At 48.0% G+C, this 16,838-nt stretch overlaps 1 protein-coding gene across 1 annotated transcript in view; it reads left to right on the top strand.

The window, feature by feature from the left end:
• Positions 1-3,479: 3,479 nt before the first annotated feature.
• Positions 3,480-16,838, top strand: part of PKM (pyruvate kinase M1/2) — a 29,183-nt gene continuing 15,824 nt past the window's right edge. Inside the window, exons 1-4 of the mRNA XM_029952269.1 lie at positions 3,480-3,492; positions 5,518-5,829; positions 14,212-14,328; positions 16,812-16,833. Of these exons, the coding sequence (XP_029808129.1) occupies positions 3,480-3,492; positions 5,518-5,829; positions 14,212-14,328; positions 16,812-16,833 (464 nt within the window). The remainder of the gene's footprint in view (positions 3,493-5,517; positions 5,830-14,211; positions 14,329-16,811; positions 16,834-16,838) is intronic.

Below are 16,838 nucleotides of genomic sequence, written 5' to 3'. Positions count from 1 at the left end.
TTGAAATCCCCACTGCCAACCTTCTGCTGGCCTTTCAGGCTGTGCTTCATGTGCCTTTAACCCTAAGTCAGCTCAGAGACAGGTTGGACATCGAATATTTTGAAATATTAATGAAGAAAAACAGGAATATAAGCACAGAGAACACAAAAAAAAACATTAAACAAGCCTGGCTTTTCAAGTATAGGTTTTTTATTCTGTTATAGCTTCTTCATTTACAAAGTCTGCCCTAGACTACCTATAGTCTCGCAACTTTCACCTGGCTTTGGAGGTCACCTTCTTTGCCCCAGTGTCTCACCTGCATTGTAGTTCCTGACTTGCCTCAACATGGAAATGCCACTCGCAAGGCGCATCTTTTCAGGAATAGAATTTAGTGATTCATCACTTCCAAATAACACTCAGTTGGAGCTTTTTCTTAAACTTCCTTACCTGTTCTTAATCAAGACTGTTACACTCTAAGTCTCCTTAGAGAGTCTCCTTAGGCTCTCTGTCCCATTCTGCTTTTTGGTCTAGGAGAAATACCTTTACACTAAATAAATGGCCCCCCCAGGGAAGCCCACCCTTGCTGAAATTCCTGCATCCTGGGAGTTCCCTTGCAGCTCATCTATACTGTATTAGAGAGATCTAACATTTTTTACTTCTTATTAGGTAGGTACCAGGTTTTATGCTAATAAGCACTTTAATAATTTGCTAACACTTCGGCTTACTGTGTGCTTGGCATTGTAAGCACTCTGTGCTTGATGTAATTCTCACAAGTAGGACCTGTTATTCCCATTTTGTAACTGAGAAAACAGAGAGGATAAGTGATTTGCTCAGATTCCACGGCTAGTGACTGACAGATAACCTGACTCCTGAACTGTTGTTCTCATTCTAGGCTAGATAGCCTTTCAAACTTTTTAAGTATCTTTTCGTTTAATGTTGACAAAAGTGATGGAAGATAGGTTTTCTTTAGAGATCTTAAATAATGTGTCTGAGGTCTCAGAGCAGGTTAGTGGCAGTGCTGGGTTTTTACCAGAACTGCCCAACTCCAGAATCTGAGCTCTTAACCATTGTTTTAATTCCCCAGAGGTTCTCAGACTACTCCCACAGGTGTGCCAACAACTCAGCCTAGGAGCTTGGCTGCTCTAGTGGTATAACAACATTTTTGCTCAGTTTTCAGAAGTTGTGAATGGATTTTTCTCAGTTGTAAGCATTTCTTATCATTTCCCTTTGTCAGTGACCTCTGCTATAGCAAGTGTTAGCAAATAATAGAATGAGAAGTAATGAACAGATGGTGTATGTTACCAGGAAAAAACTCAAATACCTGAACTAGTCTCATGGGTGTCACTTTTTTTTTCCCATAGCATACACCATTATGTCTTTTTTATGCCAATAAAATTGTAATGACATTAAATCCACCATTTTATAGTGTTCCTCACAAAAGCAACAGGACTCTGAATCTAAGAAGTTAGAATAATCATCTCTGGAAAAGTTTTTAAACCTATCTGGTATAAAACAAATCTAAGTAAAACATGGCACTTTTCCAACAATGCCTTCATTTCGGGGAAACTTGTGGGGTGGGGCCCTGAGTTTCTGGAGTGGAATCCTCCCACAGCCTGGAGGAGGAGTTGAAGAATATCCTCTTTGCACCACTCAGACCTGCCTACCTGGGAGGTGGGGCTTGTGAAAGCCAGGTCTGAACCAGAGATCATCCTTCACAGAGGCCAAGGTTATTACAGATCCTGCAAACACAGGTAGACTGTGGCCTCCTACTTCCCATAGTCCTGGGCTCAAGCAGCCTTACTTCAGCTATACCTGGATGTACGTAGGGCGAGGGCCAGGAGAAGAACTACTTTCTTCAGTTCCAGGTGGAGAGTAATGGCTATGATTTCTGGATTGAGAACTCGAAAACTCCTGGAAGTTAACCACCTTCTTCCTTCTCATGGTAATTTTCCATCCAGGCAGGGTGTGGCCCTGACTCAGTTTGTGGTGGGGATGTGGCCATCCATAGAGGAGGAGCCTTGTGCTTGGTTCTGCCTTTCATTCTGGCTGGTAGGGAGAGAGAGGAAAGAGTCTGGTGCTGAGTCACCACTGGGTTACTTAACAGCTTCTCGGGGTGGTTTGGGTTATGGAGGTTTGGGAAGTGTCTCAGCTTCTGGGACCAGTTTGAACGTGGTGGGGAGGAAGCTTCATGGGTCTCACAGTTCCCTCCAGAAGCAGTGGGAATAAAAGTAGGCTCCAGTTCATTTGAAGGGGCATCATTCTCTCTGGAGTGTGGGACTTTCCACAGATATTTCAGAACCATACCCCCTGCAATGGGGCTAAAGATGCCATCCTTTTATTTAAAGCATTACCTACAAAAATTATTTTGTCTCGGAGAGAGACTGAAGTCTCCTTGGTCCCATCTGTTCTTTCCGGGTTAAGTAGGTCAGGTGATCTGACAGCCAGTGAGCATGGAGATGAAGACTAGCGGCAAGGTACCAAGGAAAAAGCAGAGTGTGATTGAACTGCAACAGGAGGAATTCCTGAGAAGGCAGCACATGATCCATTGTTCACTGATGCCTTTCTTTGTCCTCCAAGTGTCGGTCACTTTGGGGGACAGGGTCTGCTTACAATCCCACTTGCATTTTAGGTAGTCTGGCTGTGGCTACACTTGTAGGGAGAAAGAAGGAGACGGCGTCCATGGGACTGGTTTGCTGAACAGGATTAAAGTGCCCTAGGGAGGCTTTGTCCTTTGAGTCCTCTGACAGTTACAGGCTAGAGAAAGACTTGCAGTGGGTCACATAGGCTGACATTGGCTGAGGCAATACTTCCACTCGAATGAGCAAGGACTTCTCAAGCTTATTCTCTCCTGCTTTTAACTGCTGATGAGGCATTTCCTCTGGAGGGGGGACCTAGGTACACAGTTGCATTCAGAAAATATTTCTTACTGTTGCTATCCCCTGGAATGGCCTTCCCATACCCATCTCTATCCTAAACAACCCTCCATGTCTTTTCCTATGTGAAGCCTTCCCCTTCCCACACAACACGTTCTCTCTTCCCCCTTGATTCCAAAAGACCAACTTTCTCTTCCTTCCTGGGTTTTTCTGTGGGGGAACTCTGGAATTAAGATTTTGTGCCACCCTGAAGAGCTCTTGGGAATCTGAAGGAAGGCATAGACTAAATTAAGTCTACTCGGTCTGGCTCTGGAAAGGGCATATAAAATCCAAAGAGATAAGCAGTTCTGCTTTAATCTGATATTCAGGGCCAGTGGTCTGCTGTGGAAATCTGTATCAGCCCGAGAGAGAGAGAGAGAGAGAGAGAGAGAGAGAGAACACTGCCATTTTACCTCATGAGGTCATGTAATGGTAAAACCTGTAAACCTTACCTACTTCACCAGGCCCAAAGCTTGTCTTTGGGCCACAGGAGTTGGGTCCAGTACCATATGCAGACATACCCCATGAGGGACTCCAAATGACCTTCAAGGGATCATATTTAATCCCAGATTCTGTGGTTTTGTGGCCATGAATCCAAAAGGTAACAAAGCAGTCTGTACCCTCATGCCCACCCCAGTCCATTGAACCTAGCAGGCCCCACCCCCCATCCTTTTAGTTCAGACAGCTTAATGGAAGGACTGGCTCTCAGCTTCCCCCCGGGTTCACATAGCCCTGGGGTTACTTGTTGCTGGGTCAAAGGAATGGGGATTCAGGATGACCAAGAGAAAGCAGTTACTTGAATTCTAAAGGATGTTCTGTCACTAGTCACAAGGACAATCCTTCAGAATCCTCCACAAGGTCAATTCCCAAAGAGGGGGATGCCTGTTGGGTACCGTGCTGTACTCACATATATCATCTGGTCAAATCCTATCCTATGAAGCAGACATTGTCTTCAATTTCCCCCTTTTTTTTTTTTTGAGAGAGAGGGGGTACAAGTGAGCAAGAGGCAGGGAGAAAGAAAGAGAAGTGGGGCTCATGGTTGTGTTTGCTTTTGTTTTTTAACCTTCAGTGGGGCTCGAGCTCAGCTCTTGTGGGACTCGAAGTCATGAACCATGAGATCATGACCTGAACTGAAGTCAGCTGTTCAACAACTGAGCCACTTAGGTACCCCTTCAATTTACTTTTAAGGAACTGGGTTCATACATATTGAATTAAAAGCTACGGTCATAGGGCTAGTAGGAGGAATTGGAAATAAGAGAAGATGGAATCCAAACTTTTTTATATACTATATGACTTTTCAGCAAACCAATGACAATCACCTTAAACTCCACGTGATAGATTTTCACTGAGCATCTAAATGTGAGCAAGGATATGCTGAGTTAGTCTCTGCCAGACTTTCATGGACAGCATTTTTATTACTCTCCATTTTAATACATGTGCATTTCAATCTTGGGAATGTATCCATTTAGGACTTCAAAATGCAACATAGTCCAGCACTGGCCAGACCACTGACAACTCCACTCTCCAGTGTTGTTCAGGACTGTTTTTAGTTTGTTCTTAGCTCAGGGCCAACCAACTTTCTATCTACAACCAAGGGGACCAGCAGAGGCTTCCAGAAGAAATTAAAGGATTCTATTGCAAACAGTACTTTTTAGGCTGTCACTTTCTGGTCCCAGCTGATCTAAACTAACAAGAAAGCTGAATGGAAGGCTTGTGATTCAGCAGCAAGGCAGGTGTCTGCCTGATCAAGTCACACCCATTGTCTCATTTTCCAAGAAAAGGAAAGACCCTAAGAGAATATGGTCTTAACGATTTTTAATGAGGCAACGTTGTATCTGTTCTCACAACTTGGCTTTAATGAAGGCAAGAGTTAACAGCTGTTTCATTGATAAACTGCCATCATCATTGGCTGTTGACTAGCCACCGGGAAGTCGGAAAATACCTTGGAGAAAAATCTAAGAAAACCTCTAATACTGATTTAAATACATGAGGTTGAAAACAAAAGTGCTGATTCCTGCAGGTTATCAGTTCCAACATTCTGACTTGATTATTTCCTGATGGGCACTTCTACCAATATTAATGCCTTCTGTTCGCGTTCTACTCTCAGGCCTTCGCTCTGCAGGATTCTAGCCCCGACTAAAGTATTCACCTGGCCCCAGTTAGTCCTTTCTTGTAGCCCTAAGAACAAAAAGACCTCGCCCTTCCGCTCCATACACACTCCGCCCTCCCTAGTTGTCCCTAACCCCGCTCCATGGCTGGAGCCCTTCCGAAGGCGACCTCCAACCGTCGCCGAGAGTGTCTATCTCTCCCACACCTTCTGATCCCATCCCGGGTTCCCTAACTGCCGGTGCGGCTCAGTTTCCGAGGTGTGTGCTGGGGCAGACACCCAGAGGGCTGGGGAGTCTCAGAACGAGGCTAGGGGAATGCTGCCGAGGATCCATAAATCTGGATTAGGCCAAGACAGCTGGGGCAGCCTGGGCCGAGGGTCAAAAGAAAAGCCCTAGTGCAGCACTCCAATCTGGCAGCAACAGGTGGTGGCCCCGGCGCCTGGGGGTCTGGGAGGGAGGTCTCTAGAGCTCCCGGGGCGGGCCCCGCCGCCTCGCCACTTCCCCATTGGCCTGAGCAGAGCGTTTAAGCCGCGAGTTTTATTTAACGTGTCCTTCCGCCACGGAATGTAGTCCTTCCCTAAAGGGCAACCTGGCCGCGCGTTGGGTGCCGCGGTACTTCCTCCTGAAGGTGACTGCGCCCCGCGAGGAAGCGGAGGGGCGGGGCCCGGCAAGCCGGGAGCCAGGATTGGGTGCGGGGCGGGGCGGCGGAGGGATTGCGGCGGCTGCAGCAGGGATAACCTTGGGGCTCAGCTTGCCGACTCCCGCACAGCAGCGCGAACGTCCAGGCCTTTCTGCAGCCGCACTGCAGCTCGAGCGGGACCGCGTCGGAGGTGAGCGGGGCAGAGACTGGGCCATCCGTCCCCACCTGGGTTCCGTGCACCCGGCTAGTGCGGACTCCCGGCCGTCTGCGCACTCAGGGCACTCACCCTGGGGCCAGCGCAGGGTCCTGGGCATCTCGCACCCGGTCGGAGCCGGGAGAAAGGAGGGAGTCAGCTCGCCTAGGGCCTGCTCGTCAGAGCCCCCAGACCCTTAGTTCCTGTTTCTTCCAAAGCCGGCCCTCTCCTGCTCCAGTGCTCAGCCCCATTCTTGTCCCATCCTCGCCTCCCTCTCCTCGATCTGCTTCCATCCTCGCCTTCCTTCCAGTATTTCCTCCTCGGATTCCTTCCTTTCCTCTCTCACCCCCTGCTCCTCTGTTTGTCTCCTCCCCTGGCCCCTTAATACTGTACCATTCCCTCTCCTTGGGCCCTCAGCCTGGCCTTGCTCCCCTCATTAGGATGCTTTCCTTGAAACCTCTCAGAAACCCGTTCCCCAGCTCCCCCTGCTCCACGTTTTGCCTCCATTCAGCTTCGCGTGCTCTTCCCGCGTCCCTGTGTCCCCTCGTGTCTCCCCCTTCCCCCATTCAACCCCCTGGTCCCGCCCCTCCCCCTCCATTCTGGTCACGTCCGCTCCTCCGCATCCCTCTCCTCAGCTCCCTGATTCGCTCCGCCCGGGTCCTCGCCCCTCCCCTTTGTTCTGGTCACGTCCGCCTGCACCCCCCTCGCCTCCCCGCTGTCTCGCCCGGGTCCTGGAGCCCCGTGCCGGTATCCCCCAGCTCGTCTCCCGAATCGCAGTGGTCTGCGGATAGGCAGGGCCGGCTCCTTGCGGCCGGGGATGCAGCTGCGGCCCGCGGCGCATTTAGAAGGTTATGTAACTTAGTAGGCCTTCCCGCTGCATGGGGAAGAAAGGGTGGTTAACCCCGTGGCGCATTTCTGTTTGGGACCGCCCCGGATTCGCTCCGCTGGCTCCGAGGGGGGTCCCGGAGCTCCCTTCCGCGGCTACGGGGCTGCACATAGCGGACCGGCATCCGCCCCGCCCCTCCGCAGGACGGGTGCGGCCTCGCCGCTGCTTCACCTCGCTGAACTTATGCTCCCCGGTTCCTGAACACGGAGGCCTCGGGGTGGGTGGGACCAGGTTATGGGCAGAATAGAAATATGTCAACAACTTGACGCCACGTGCCGCGTTCTCGCAATAAAATCTCTTGTGTACTAAGCTGTTTTGGGGACGGGGGGGATGACTAGAAAGGTCATAGCCCACAAAGCTCACAATGTGATTGGGGAACTAACATGAAAGTTACCAGTGGTAAGTGCTGCGAGGAAGGGACCGCTTCCTGTTGGGTGAGAGATGGGAGGGATGGAGAAAGGCCACATGAGATGGGATCACACTGGGTTTGAAGCAGAAAAGTACCTTCCAGTAGGAAAGTTATTTAAAAGTGCAGTCATGGAAAGCATCCCTTGGCTTTTTATCCGTGTTTTTCAGACCTAGGACACTGATCCTCTACTGTCCCCATGAGCCTGATGGTTAAGGTCTAGGCATGAGGGACAGAGGCACTGGGAAGTTAACAGGCTTTTAGAATCGGATCTGATTCCTTAACATCTGGAATGATAGAGGGAATCCAGCACCAGAACGTCAGATTTCCCATGTATAAACTGGGAGTAACATTTCTCTCCTGATGGTTGAAAGGATTGGTCACTATATACACACTTACATGAACATATTGTGAATACTCACCTCGGTGTCTATAATCTCTAGTGAGATGTCCAGAAGAAACGTCTTCAGATGTACTCTTGGTCACTGAGCACAATCACTTAATCCGTAATTGAGAATGAGGGCTCATCTTCTCCATGCCATACCCAGACACTTAACTCCCAGTTAATCTTTGGAGTCCTGGTTTTTAAATACCAGACATCTCCTGGAAACCGGTCCCTTAAGGGATGCTGGTACAGTGTTTACAAAGTAACTAATAATGTTACCTTGTAGCCCTCTACTTGCTGCAGTGGCTCTTTGGTCTCCTGAGAATAGGGACCTGTACACAAAGGAAGGAAGGCAAGGAGGCAGAATTTCAGCAACTCATGTCTGGCTAGGAGAGTAGAAACAAACGTGTAGCCCCAAAACTGAAATCCTCACTATTCTCCCTGCCTACTCCGGGTGGAGTTCTAGGATTTGCTCCACCAGCTGGTGGGTGGGAGGTTAGGATCAGAAGCCGGGATGGGGGTTCCTGGCAGGACTGAGGGTGTGGCCACTCCCTGAGGTGCAGAGGCCATCCTAGGTCAGGACTCCTGCGCTGCAGCATTGTTAGCAAATAATTTGCTCTCCTGTTGCCTGAGGATGCTGTTGGCAAGCGCGGTGGGGCTGTTCTGAGGGGAAGGGTATGTAACCCAGCACCAGGTCTGGGGGGGAGGTCCTCTGTGGGGAAGATGACTCGACCTTTCAACTTCTCTGCTTCTGAGAGAATTCTCTTCATTGGGTGAGTGGGGAAACTGCACTGTGGTCTTCACGGGTTTAAAAAGTCCCTTCTCCCTATTCAGTGAGTCAAATAGTGAAACGTGTGTTTCCCCCAAGTTAAAGATGGTTTCGACTAAGTGAAAAATAGTTGTCCAGGTCCCTCGGCTCTCCTTGCTGCCCTAAGAGCTTAGGTGCGGTGTGGCAGAGCCCCAGGCCAGTGTACCTGCAGTCCTGAGACCTCGGGGACGTGGCACACTTTGTGGGAGGAGGGCTGTAATGGTCATGAATAATGATGACGAAAGAATGTCCTTGAACTCATTTCTGAGTTACTGGACTTGGGTCAAAATAAATGGACATTAATCCTCTCCTCCCTTATTAGTATAGCTGCTCTCATATTAAGCACTGCATTAGAAGTAAATATTTTAGTGTTGAATTCATAGTTTAACAAAAAGCATTATTGGGTCTCTAAGACCCAGTAATTTGCCAGTGACTTGGCAAATTTGGTAGCTGGGACTCCAGAAGGCTAGCGCCTTGTAGGGAGTTGCTTCTGTGCCTTGAATGTTGTGACATTAATTGGGGGTGAGAGGGGGGGTCACAGGAAAAGCCATTTTCTTTCTTAAAGCCGTTTCTTAATGTTGAGGCAATGAAGAAATGAGGAAATGACTATGAGCTAGAAAGTATAAAGAACGCAACGCATGCATTAGCAACTCACACTACACTGGTTCTAATTTATTTTGCTTCAACTTGTATGAAGGCATGTCAGGATGTGTTATTTTAGCCAAGAGCTAAGACTGAGCTCAAGGTAGGGGAAAGTGACTCATTTGACATTTAATTTCTGAATCATTCCAAACGTCCACAGTCAAATCTGTTGGTACGCCACAAGAATGAGTTGCCAGTGTGAGCACCGTTTTCTTGCAGCCTCGTTGATGATTTTGTGAGATGTTGAAGTGATTTGGTAAAAGGTCTTACAGGAAGGGTGCCTGGCTGGCTCAGTCAGTCGAGCATGTGACTCTTGATCTTGAGGTTGTAAGTTTGAACCCCACAGAGATTACTTTAAAAAGATATTTTTTTGTCTAATAGGATCCTGAGTCATCATTTTAAACCTTAATTCTGGTACAGAAAAGAACAGGGCTAAGGGCAAACTGTTCTTAATACTAGCATACTTACTGGGAACTTGGAGTTTTCACCAAAAGCCAGTCTCAGGCTAGATAAATGAATAGTCTGATTATTTGGGGCTTTGTTAAAGAAGCTGTTAGGGGGAAAGTGAGCGGGGTGGGTAGTGGATGGTGCCAGGCAACCTCTGTTGGGCCTTTTTGCTTCCTGGTCTGACTGCTCAGTTCTGGAGGGGAGGTTGGCGGGGCCACCAAGGGGTGTGGCCCCGCCCCTTGCAGTGGTTTGTGCTCCTCTGCACGTAGGAGGACTAGCGGGCTGCAGTACCTCCGGTGGCCTCTGAGACTTACCTCCCCCTCCTCTGTCCATAGGAGAAGCTTCTGGGGAGCTCTCACTAAGCCTCTCTCTCCTGCCGCCAGCAAGCCTTGTTCTGCACGTTAGGCGGGGGCTCTGGTTAGGGAAATGCCAAGACCAGCTGTGATAGTGCTACCTTCGTTAATGCAGCCCCAAAAATTCTGTGAAAGGGCCCCGTTCCTTCCAAGCCTTTGAAATCAACCTACAGATAGTATTTATTTAATTTTAGACAGTCGAGGTTTTCCTGGTTTCCAGTGATGAGGACAAACGAATTATCCAGTGAGTCAGTCATGGTATAGGCGACAAAACCATGGGCATTTTGGAGAAGCCCTGGGAGCTTTGATCTAGTTAGAGGCAGGGAGGTGTCCCTCGTTTGTGACTACATTGGAAAGCAGGTTAATAAATGTTATCTATTAGATGGATGGACATTTTAAAGCTCTGACAATGCTGAATGTTGGGCAGAGATATAAGAGGGCAGCAGCTCACATTACTGGTTGGTTGTAAATGGATATAGCCACTTTGGAGAGCAGTTCAGCAATATTTAGTAAAAGAAAATAAACATCCCCTGTGACTCAGGAATTCCATTTGTGGAAATATAGAGGAGCTCACATTTGCGCAAGGAACCAGATACTAGGATTGAGCTGTCATTATATTGATTAATGGGGAAATTGATTCAGTAGGGGGAGGAGGGTGGCCAACCAGTAAGGGACTACATAATACCTGAGTAAATGAGCTAGTCGTGTAGTGGGTTAGTACTGCAGTTCATGTGAATTAGCTAGATCTGTGTGCCCACAGATTCAAGTTGTTTATTTGTACAGGACACTAAGAACATTTTAGAAAACCTCATCATAGGGGTCCGCATAGATATAGACACACTTAAATGAGTTAGAAGGATGGAAAATTCATGAAAGTAGTTGGGTGTGAGTTTGTGACAGGCTGTGGAAGGGTTGGAGGGGTCTGGGGATGGAGGCAAAATGAACTCTACAAAATTATTATTATTATTATTATTATTATTATTTTTTAAGCCTAAAGAAATTCTGGCTAAGTGTTAGTAGTCCGTTCTGGGTGGTAGAAATACAGATGTTAATATTTCTTTATTTTTTTCTTTAGTTCAAAATAAAACAAAATAGAAGCAAATATGTGAAGGTCACAGTAGGAAGGCCAGTCGAACAGACTAGGCGGAGCTGGCCCTGCCTTCCTACTCCCACGCCTCCCCTCGTCCCTCTTGCCCTCCCTCCATCTGTGATGCAGGGCAGCTCTTCCTTTAAATGCCGAGGTAATGCTGCACTCTGGAAGCCATCACCCATCTTGGTTATCCCTGACTTGGGCCCAGTTAACTACAGGGTCTCAGGTCCCTTGCTGGTCCCAGAGTATGAATGTCTTGCCGTAGAACACTGCCTCATTATTTAAAGCCTCCTAAGGAGACATCATAACACAGGAAACAAAAGCTTCCTACAAACTTCCTCCTTCAGGCTGAAACCCGTTCTCTGCTCGAGCATCTGTGGTCATACAAAGACATCGGATGTTTCCCTGACTTGGGACTCAGCTGCCTTGGAGTTGAGTGGTCCTTTTGGGGATGGGCCCATTTTGTGTCCGTCTTAGTGCCCTCTTAACACTCAAATTTGAAGTAGGACCTTAGGCTCCTGCTTCTAAAATTTAAGTCCCTTAGTTTTAGCTGCAATGAACAAAAGCAAGGGACTTTTACTTAAACCTGCGAGGGGGCTCATTTTGTTATTTGTAACCAGGTAAACGAGACTTGGCTTTCTATTATTGCGCCTGCTGAGGGTAGAGTGGACTTGAGGCTCACGTCTCTTAGCTAAAAATGCCTTCTCCTCCATACCCCATTCCACATGTAAATACCTGATATCATTACTCAAACTGAATATAAGGACAAACAGCCATTCAGTCTAGACCTTACTAGGTTCTGTGGGTGGCCCGGCACCCATTTTGATCTTGATGCTTTCTTAGGTTAGGGCCAGTCTTGGGAATTCTGTTGCTCCGGCATCTAGGAAGAGAGCTCCTAGAGAGCAGGCTGGCCTGGAGGTGTAGGTAGCAGGTTGATGTCAGAGCAAGGAACACAGTCGTGGGCATCAGGTGCCATCATTATTGGGTTACTGTGTGGTGAGGTTTGGCATCAGAGCAGACTTGGTACAGAGAGCCCTGGCTGGTTAAAAATTGGGTTATGCACACACGGGCCCACGGACCATGCTGGTTTACTAGGGCAGAATGATTCGGGCCTTTGTGAAGGAATTGGTGAAGCGTGAAGCCTTCCCAGCACAACTCGCCAACCGGACTGGCCCTAAGAAGAGAGGCATGTTGTATTTTTTTAGATGCTCCTTCCCACTCTGCTTTCTGGACAGTGACCCAAGAATTGTTTCTGGCACAAAGGAAGCTATAGTTACAGAGAACCAGGAACTGCTGGAGATGAGGAAGGAAAGGTGGGAGCTGAGCTGTGAGTGCCCCTACTGCATCCCCCTCAGCCTGCACTGGGGCCTCTGACGCTGTCTCGTTTCTCACAGAGGAGACATGGCTCTGAGGAAGATCCTACTGCAGGGGCTCACGCTCGCGAATAAGGTTCCCGCACCTGAGCACAGCATTTGCCACCATCAGTGTACACGCCGGGCTTCCACTGCTGGCTGGAGGTTGGCTGCGCATGTCTGTGCCTCCCAAGGAGGAGGATGCAGTAGTGAGTCAGACGGGCACTGGGCTGGCTGCGTGTCCTGGCGGGCACTGTCCAGATGGCCAGCGCGAGGGGCGGGGGAGCTCTTCCCAGAGGCCTACCCTGAGCAACCAGAGCCGAGGCTGCCCTCCTGGGGCTAGGGGACAGTCAAAGGGTGTTTCGGGAAGAACTCGAGTTTGGTGGTTGGCAGGATGGGCAGCTTGTGCTCAGGACAAAGAGGCTCGAGGAGGACCTTGGCAGCAGAGCCCTGACCCCTCGGGGAGAGAGGCTCTGGGGCCGAGCCCGAGGCTGGAAACCTGCTGGTGACCTGGGGTGAGACCTGAGTTCTCTGGTCTGGTAGCCACCTTTAAGGACATGGGGAGGTATCTCCTAGGAGTCTGGATAAGCAGGCTTTTTTTTTGCCTGCTGGCATGCAAATCCACTCAAATGCCAAACAGATTTTCATTTGTTATTTTTTTGTATTTATTTAATAGCTGGAGTGAGCAAAAGATCAGAGCTTGCAAAACCTCAGATTTAGTTTGACATGGTAAAATAGGATTATCATTTGAGCCCAATATAATTGTATCTGCTCCTGGCCTTGGAGACAGCCCTTCTGTACCAGAACGTCTCTGTCACAAAGATTTTGCCGTGAAGATGGAGGACAGACTAAACAGGAAAAGAAGTTTGCTGAATTGGGTGCATAACTGATTGGGTTTTTTTTTTCTAGAATTGTCCTGTGGACTTTCACAACTTTTGGGGTTTTTTTGGCCTTAAGGTTCTAGTGGATCAAGGTTGGTCTTAAGCCAGTGGAACTGCCCTGCAGTGCATTTGTGAATTAGGGCCTGAGCTGTGTTATCTCCTCTCTGCCATATGTAAGCAGAGTATTCCGGAAATGCATAGAGCAGTGTTTGATTAATAAAACCAGAAGCTTCCAACACTTTTAACTTTTAACACTTTTATTTTTATTTATTTTTTATTTATTTTATTTTTTTATTTTTGAGGGACAGAGGAGACAGCGGAAGCAGGGGAGAGTCAGAGAGAGAGGGAGACACAGAATCTGAAGCAGGCTCCACGCTCTGAGCTAGCTGTCAGCACAGAGCCTGACGCAGGCCTCGAACCCATGAACCATGAGATCATGACCTGAGCCAAATACGGACGCTCAACTGACTGAGCCACCCAGGTGCCCCCAGTGTTTTTTAATGTTTTTTATTTAACTCCCAACACTTTTAACAGGAAGCTTATGTTCTCATTTTCAGAAGAAGTACAGTTGCCATTTTTCTTAACATGGAAATAATTTCACACCAGTAAATTTATTAGTAAAGGGAAGAAAAAAATTTGCTGTAATCCTGTCACCAGGTGACATACTGTTAACATTTTGGTAGATCTTTCTAGTCTTTTATGTATATTTATTTTAAAATTTAGTTATCTATATTGCTGCCAGTGTGAGTGGGAGAAGGGCAGAGAGGAAGAGAAAGAATCCCAAGCAGGATCCGTGCTGACAGTGCAGAGCCCAGTGTGGGGTTCAGTCTCATGAACCATGAGATCAAGACCTGAGCCGACACCAACCAGGTTCTTGTGTAGAATAGTGAAATGTTAGTAAACCATAGGCTTAAAGTGAATTTAGAGGGAAGGTAATCTGGCGTCCAGTAGGACTTTTACCTGCAGAGTTTCTGTTACCGGTTTCTTGGTATTTTCTTGGTGTTTTCTCTGCACCGTAGCTGAATCTCTGGGAGCAGCTACCACCTGGATACCTGGTTACTAAGGTAATTTTTTCCATTGCCCCAAAGACCTTTGGTTACACTCAGCTTCTGCCTTGATCCTTGTACAGCTCTGCAGAGCAAACCTTACTCAGCTCCGAGCGATCTTTGCAAGTGGGGCCAAGGAGCCACCCTGAGCCAAAAAAAGAGCATTATGTCACCGGAAGCCCAAGCCCAGAGAACACAAGGTATGACCCAATAACCAGTGGCCCCAGCCAGGTCCTCGCAAGGACCCTGACTCTCAGGTCTAGAAAAGAGGCAGCTGGTGCTAATGCTTTTTTGAGATTTTTTGTTTGTTTCTCTTTTCTCCCCCCGCTTTGGTTTTTGTGTTTTTGTTTTTGCCAGATGATGGTTTTTAAGAAGATTGGGGTTAGTTACTCCAACCCATTTATTCAGATCTTACGTGGTTTATGATACAGTCCTCAGACTGGATGATGACTGCACTCAGAGGCCACAGCAAGGCCTTTGTGTTCCAGCGCGCTTGGGGTGCCACCTGGTGCCATCTCTTTGCCAGTGTTCCCTTAACAGCCAGACTTCCCAAGCCCTGCTGTGAACTCTGGAGGCAGCAGCCCTGACTCCCCATGAATGCAGGTAACGGAACCCCGGCTGCCCAGGGGTTCAGCAACTCCTCAGTTCTTCAGGTTTGGGGAAAGAGAAGGGGGTAGAACTTGGATTTTGACAAAGTGACGTTAAGATACACTGAAAGGTCATTCAACAAAACTGGAATACCTCTGAGTGCTGACAGATATAAACCACATAGATCATGGAGGAGAGGGTTGATGTTTTCATTTTTGTGCCTGGTATGTATTAGGGAGTTAGGAAATGCACATTGAATGGAACAGTGCGTTGGCCACATGGAGTAGTTATCCAGTATCTTACTTCCCCAGTTTTAAAGTTTTGGCTTCTGTAATTGAGGGATGGTGGTAGCCATCTGTTTTTGTTTGTTTGTTTGTTTGTTTTTAAGGTCTATTTATTTTTGGGAGAGAGACACACACAGTGTATGAGTGGGAGAGGGGCAGAAAGCATGAGACACAGAATCGGAAGCAGGCTCCGAGCTGTCCGCACAGAGCCTGATACAGGGCTCGAACTCATAAACCGTGAGATCATGACCTGAGCGGAAGTCAGATGCTTAACTGACTGAACCACCCAGGCACCCCCCCCCCCCCTTTTTTTTTTTTAATGTCGTAGCTAGCCGTCTGTTTTCAACAGCTGACAGAAGGTTTGCTCGTACCTGGTCACAAAGCTTCTCGGGCTTTTATCAAAATTCTCGAAGATAGCAGAGGTGGGTTTAGATGCATGGTCTACTCGAGCTACCCAGAGAGGCCACCAAGTCAAGGATGGAGGAGGAGAAAGATTGAAAGAATGATATACCAGGGGTGCCTTAGATTTAGGAGGAGGAGGGACAGGGCTGAAGAGGGGATTGTTCCAGAGCCTAGGCTGAAGCTTCTAGGTTCAAGGGTTTCAGAAGGAGTAGCCCTTGGTCTGAGAACTTGAGGAGAGGGACAGCCTTCGGATGAGGAGTGTCCAGCTCTGGCTCACATTCTTACCTGATGGTTCTTCAGACACTGCCTGGAAGCTTCTCAAGTCTTTGTAACAATCAGCTAACTAACCGGCTGAGTGAGTTTAGTTGTAAGTCAGTAATGAAGAAAGCAAAGGTCAGGACAGTTGTCAGGATTGTGACCCGGCCTGGTTAATTACCTGAAACACAGATGGTCTTTGTTACTTGGGGTGGTGTACTTGTCAAGAAGTTGAACTGGGATGGTGCATCAGTAAATCAGTTGGGAAAAGGATTTGGCAGGCAATCTTAGTTTCCTCATGTAACTGTCTTGTTAAGGTCTCTGTACTCCTTTTAGAACCAGACCGGTGCCCTTTGGGGTTATGCAAATTGCTTTGTGCGTCCTAAAGTCTTGCTAACCAAAAGTATATGTAGTTTTTAGGTACAGACTCCTGGGACAAAAGATTCTGCATTCAGGGTTTTGGCTCAACTTTGCTTCCTGTCCAGGGACTGGTTTTTACGATCTGTCAGTTAACTCTCCTGCCAGAATGAGTTGAGGAATGAACTTGATGTGTGCTCTGTGTTAGGGGCAATCTGGGATCTCAGAGCTGCAAGGATCGCCTGGTTGGTGGGTGTCTTTACAACCAGGAAAATCACTTTGTGTTTGGATGGGGATTGTTAAAAGCCAGTGTGGATGCCCTGCCCTGTAGCAGGCAGTTACAGCTTTGAGATAGCTTTCCATACAAAAATCTAGATTCGCCAGGGTGCTAAGCTAGGAGTCCGTTCTTTACCTCACTGGAAGATCGGTTACAACTTTCTTTTGGGGACGCTCCTTCCATGCCTGTGAAGTATTGTTTGTAGGATGGACAAGAAAGCTGTCAAGATAGATATGAGCTCTGTTGTAAGGGGGGTCTGCTTAAGAGTGGGTACTTGGGAAGAGCACACATTGGGTATGAGGTTTTTAAACTGTTCTTTGAGGTCCTTCCCACTTGCTCTCAGTCACGTGAACCCTTTGCCCAACTTGAGGAGTGCCCACATGGCCAGAGCGTGGCAGGGCTCCCTGTGGCTTGTGCACAACATGTGCTTATTGAGTTAATGTGTAAGCAGGAAACAGCCTCACATGCCAAGTGGTGTATTGACCACCTAGGCTTCTCAGACTGCTCATTCTCTCTTCAGCTCCTCTGGACCCAGGACCTCGGCAGC

The sequence above is a fragment of the Suricata suricatta genome, chromosome 9, assembly GCF_006229205.1.
Source record: "Suricata suricatta isolate VVHF042 chromosome 9, meerkat_22Aug2017_6uvM2_HiC, whole genome shotgun sequence".
In the NCBI taxonomy this organism is placed as follows: Eukaryota; Metazoa; Chordata; class Mammalia; order Carnivora; family Herpestidae; genus Suricata; species Suricata suricatta.
Note: the sequence above shows the minus strand (reverse complement) of the source record. Positions and strands in the feature narration are given on the sequence as shown.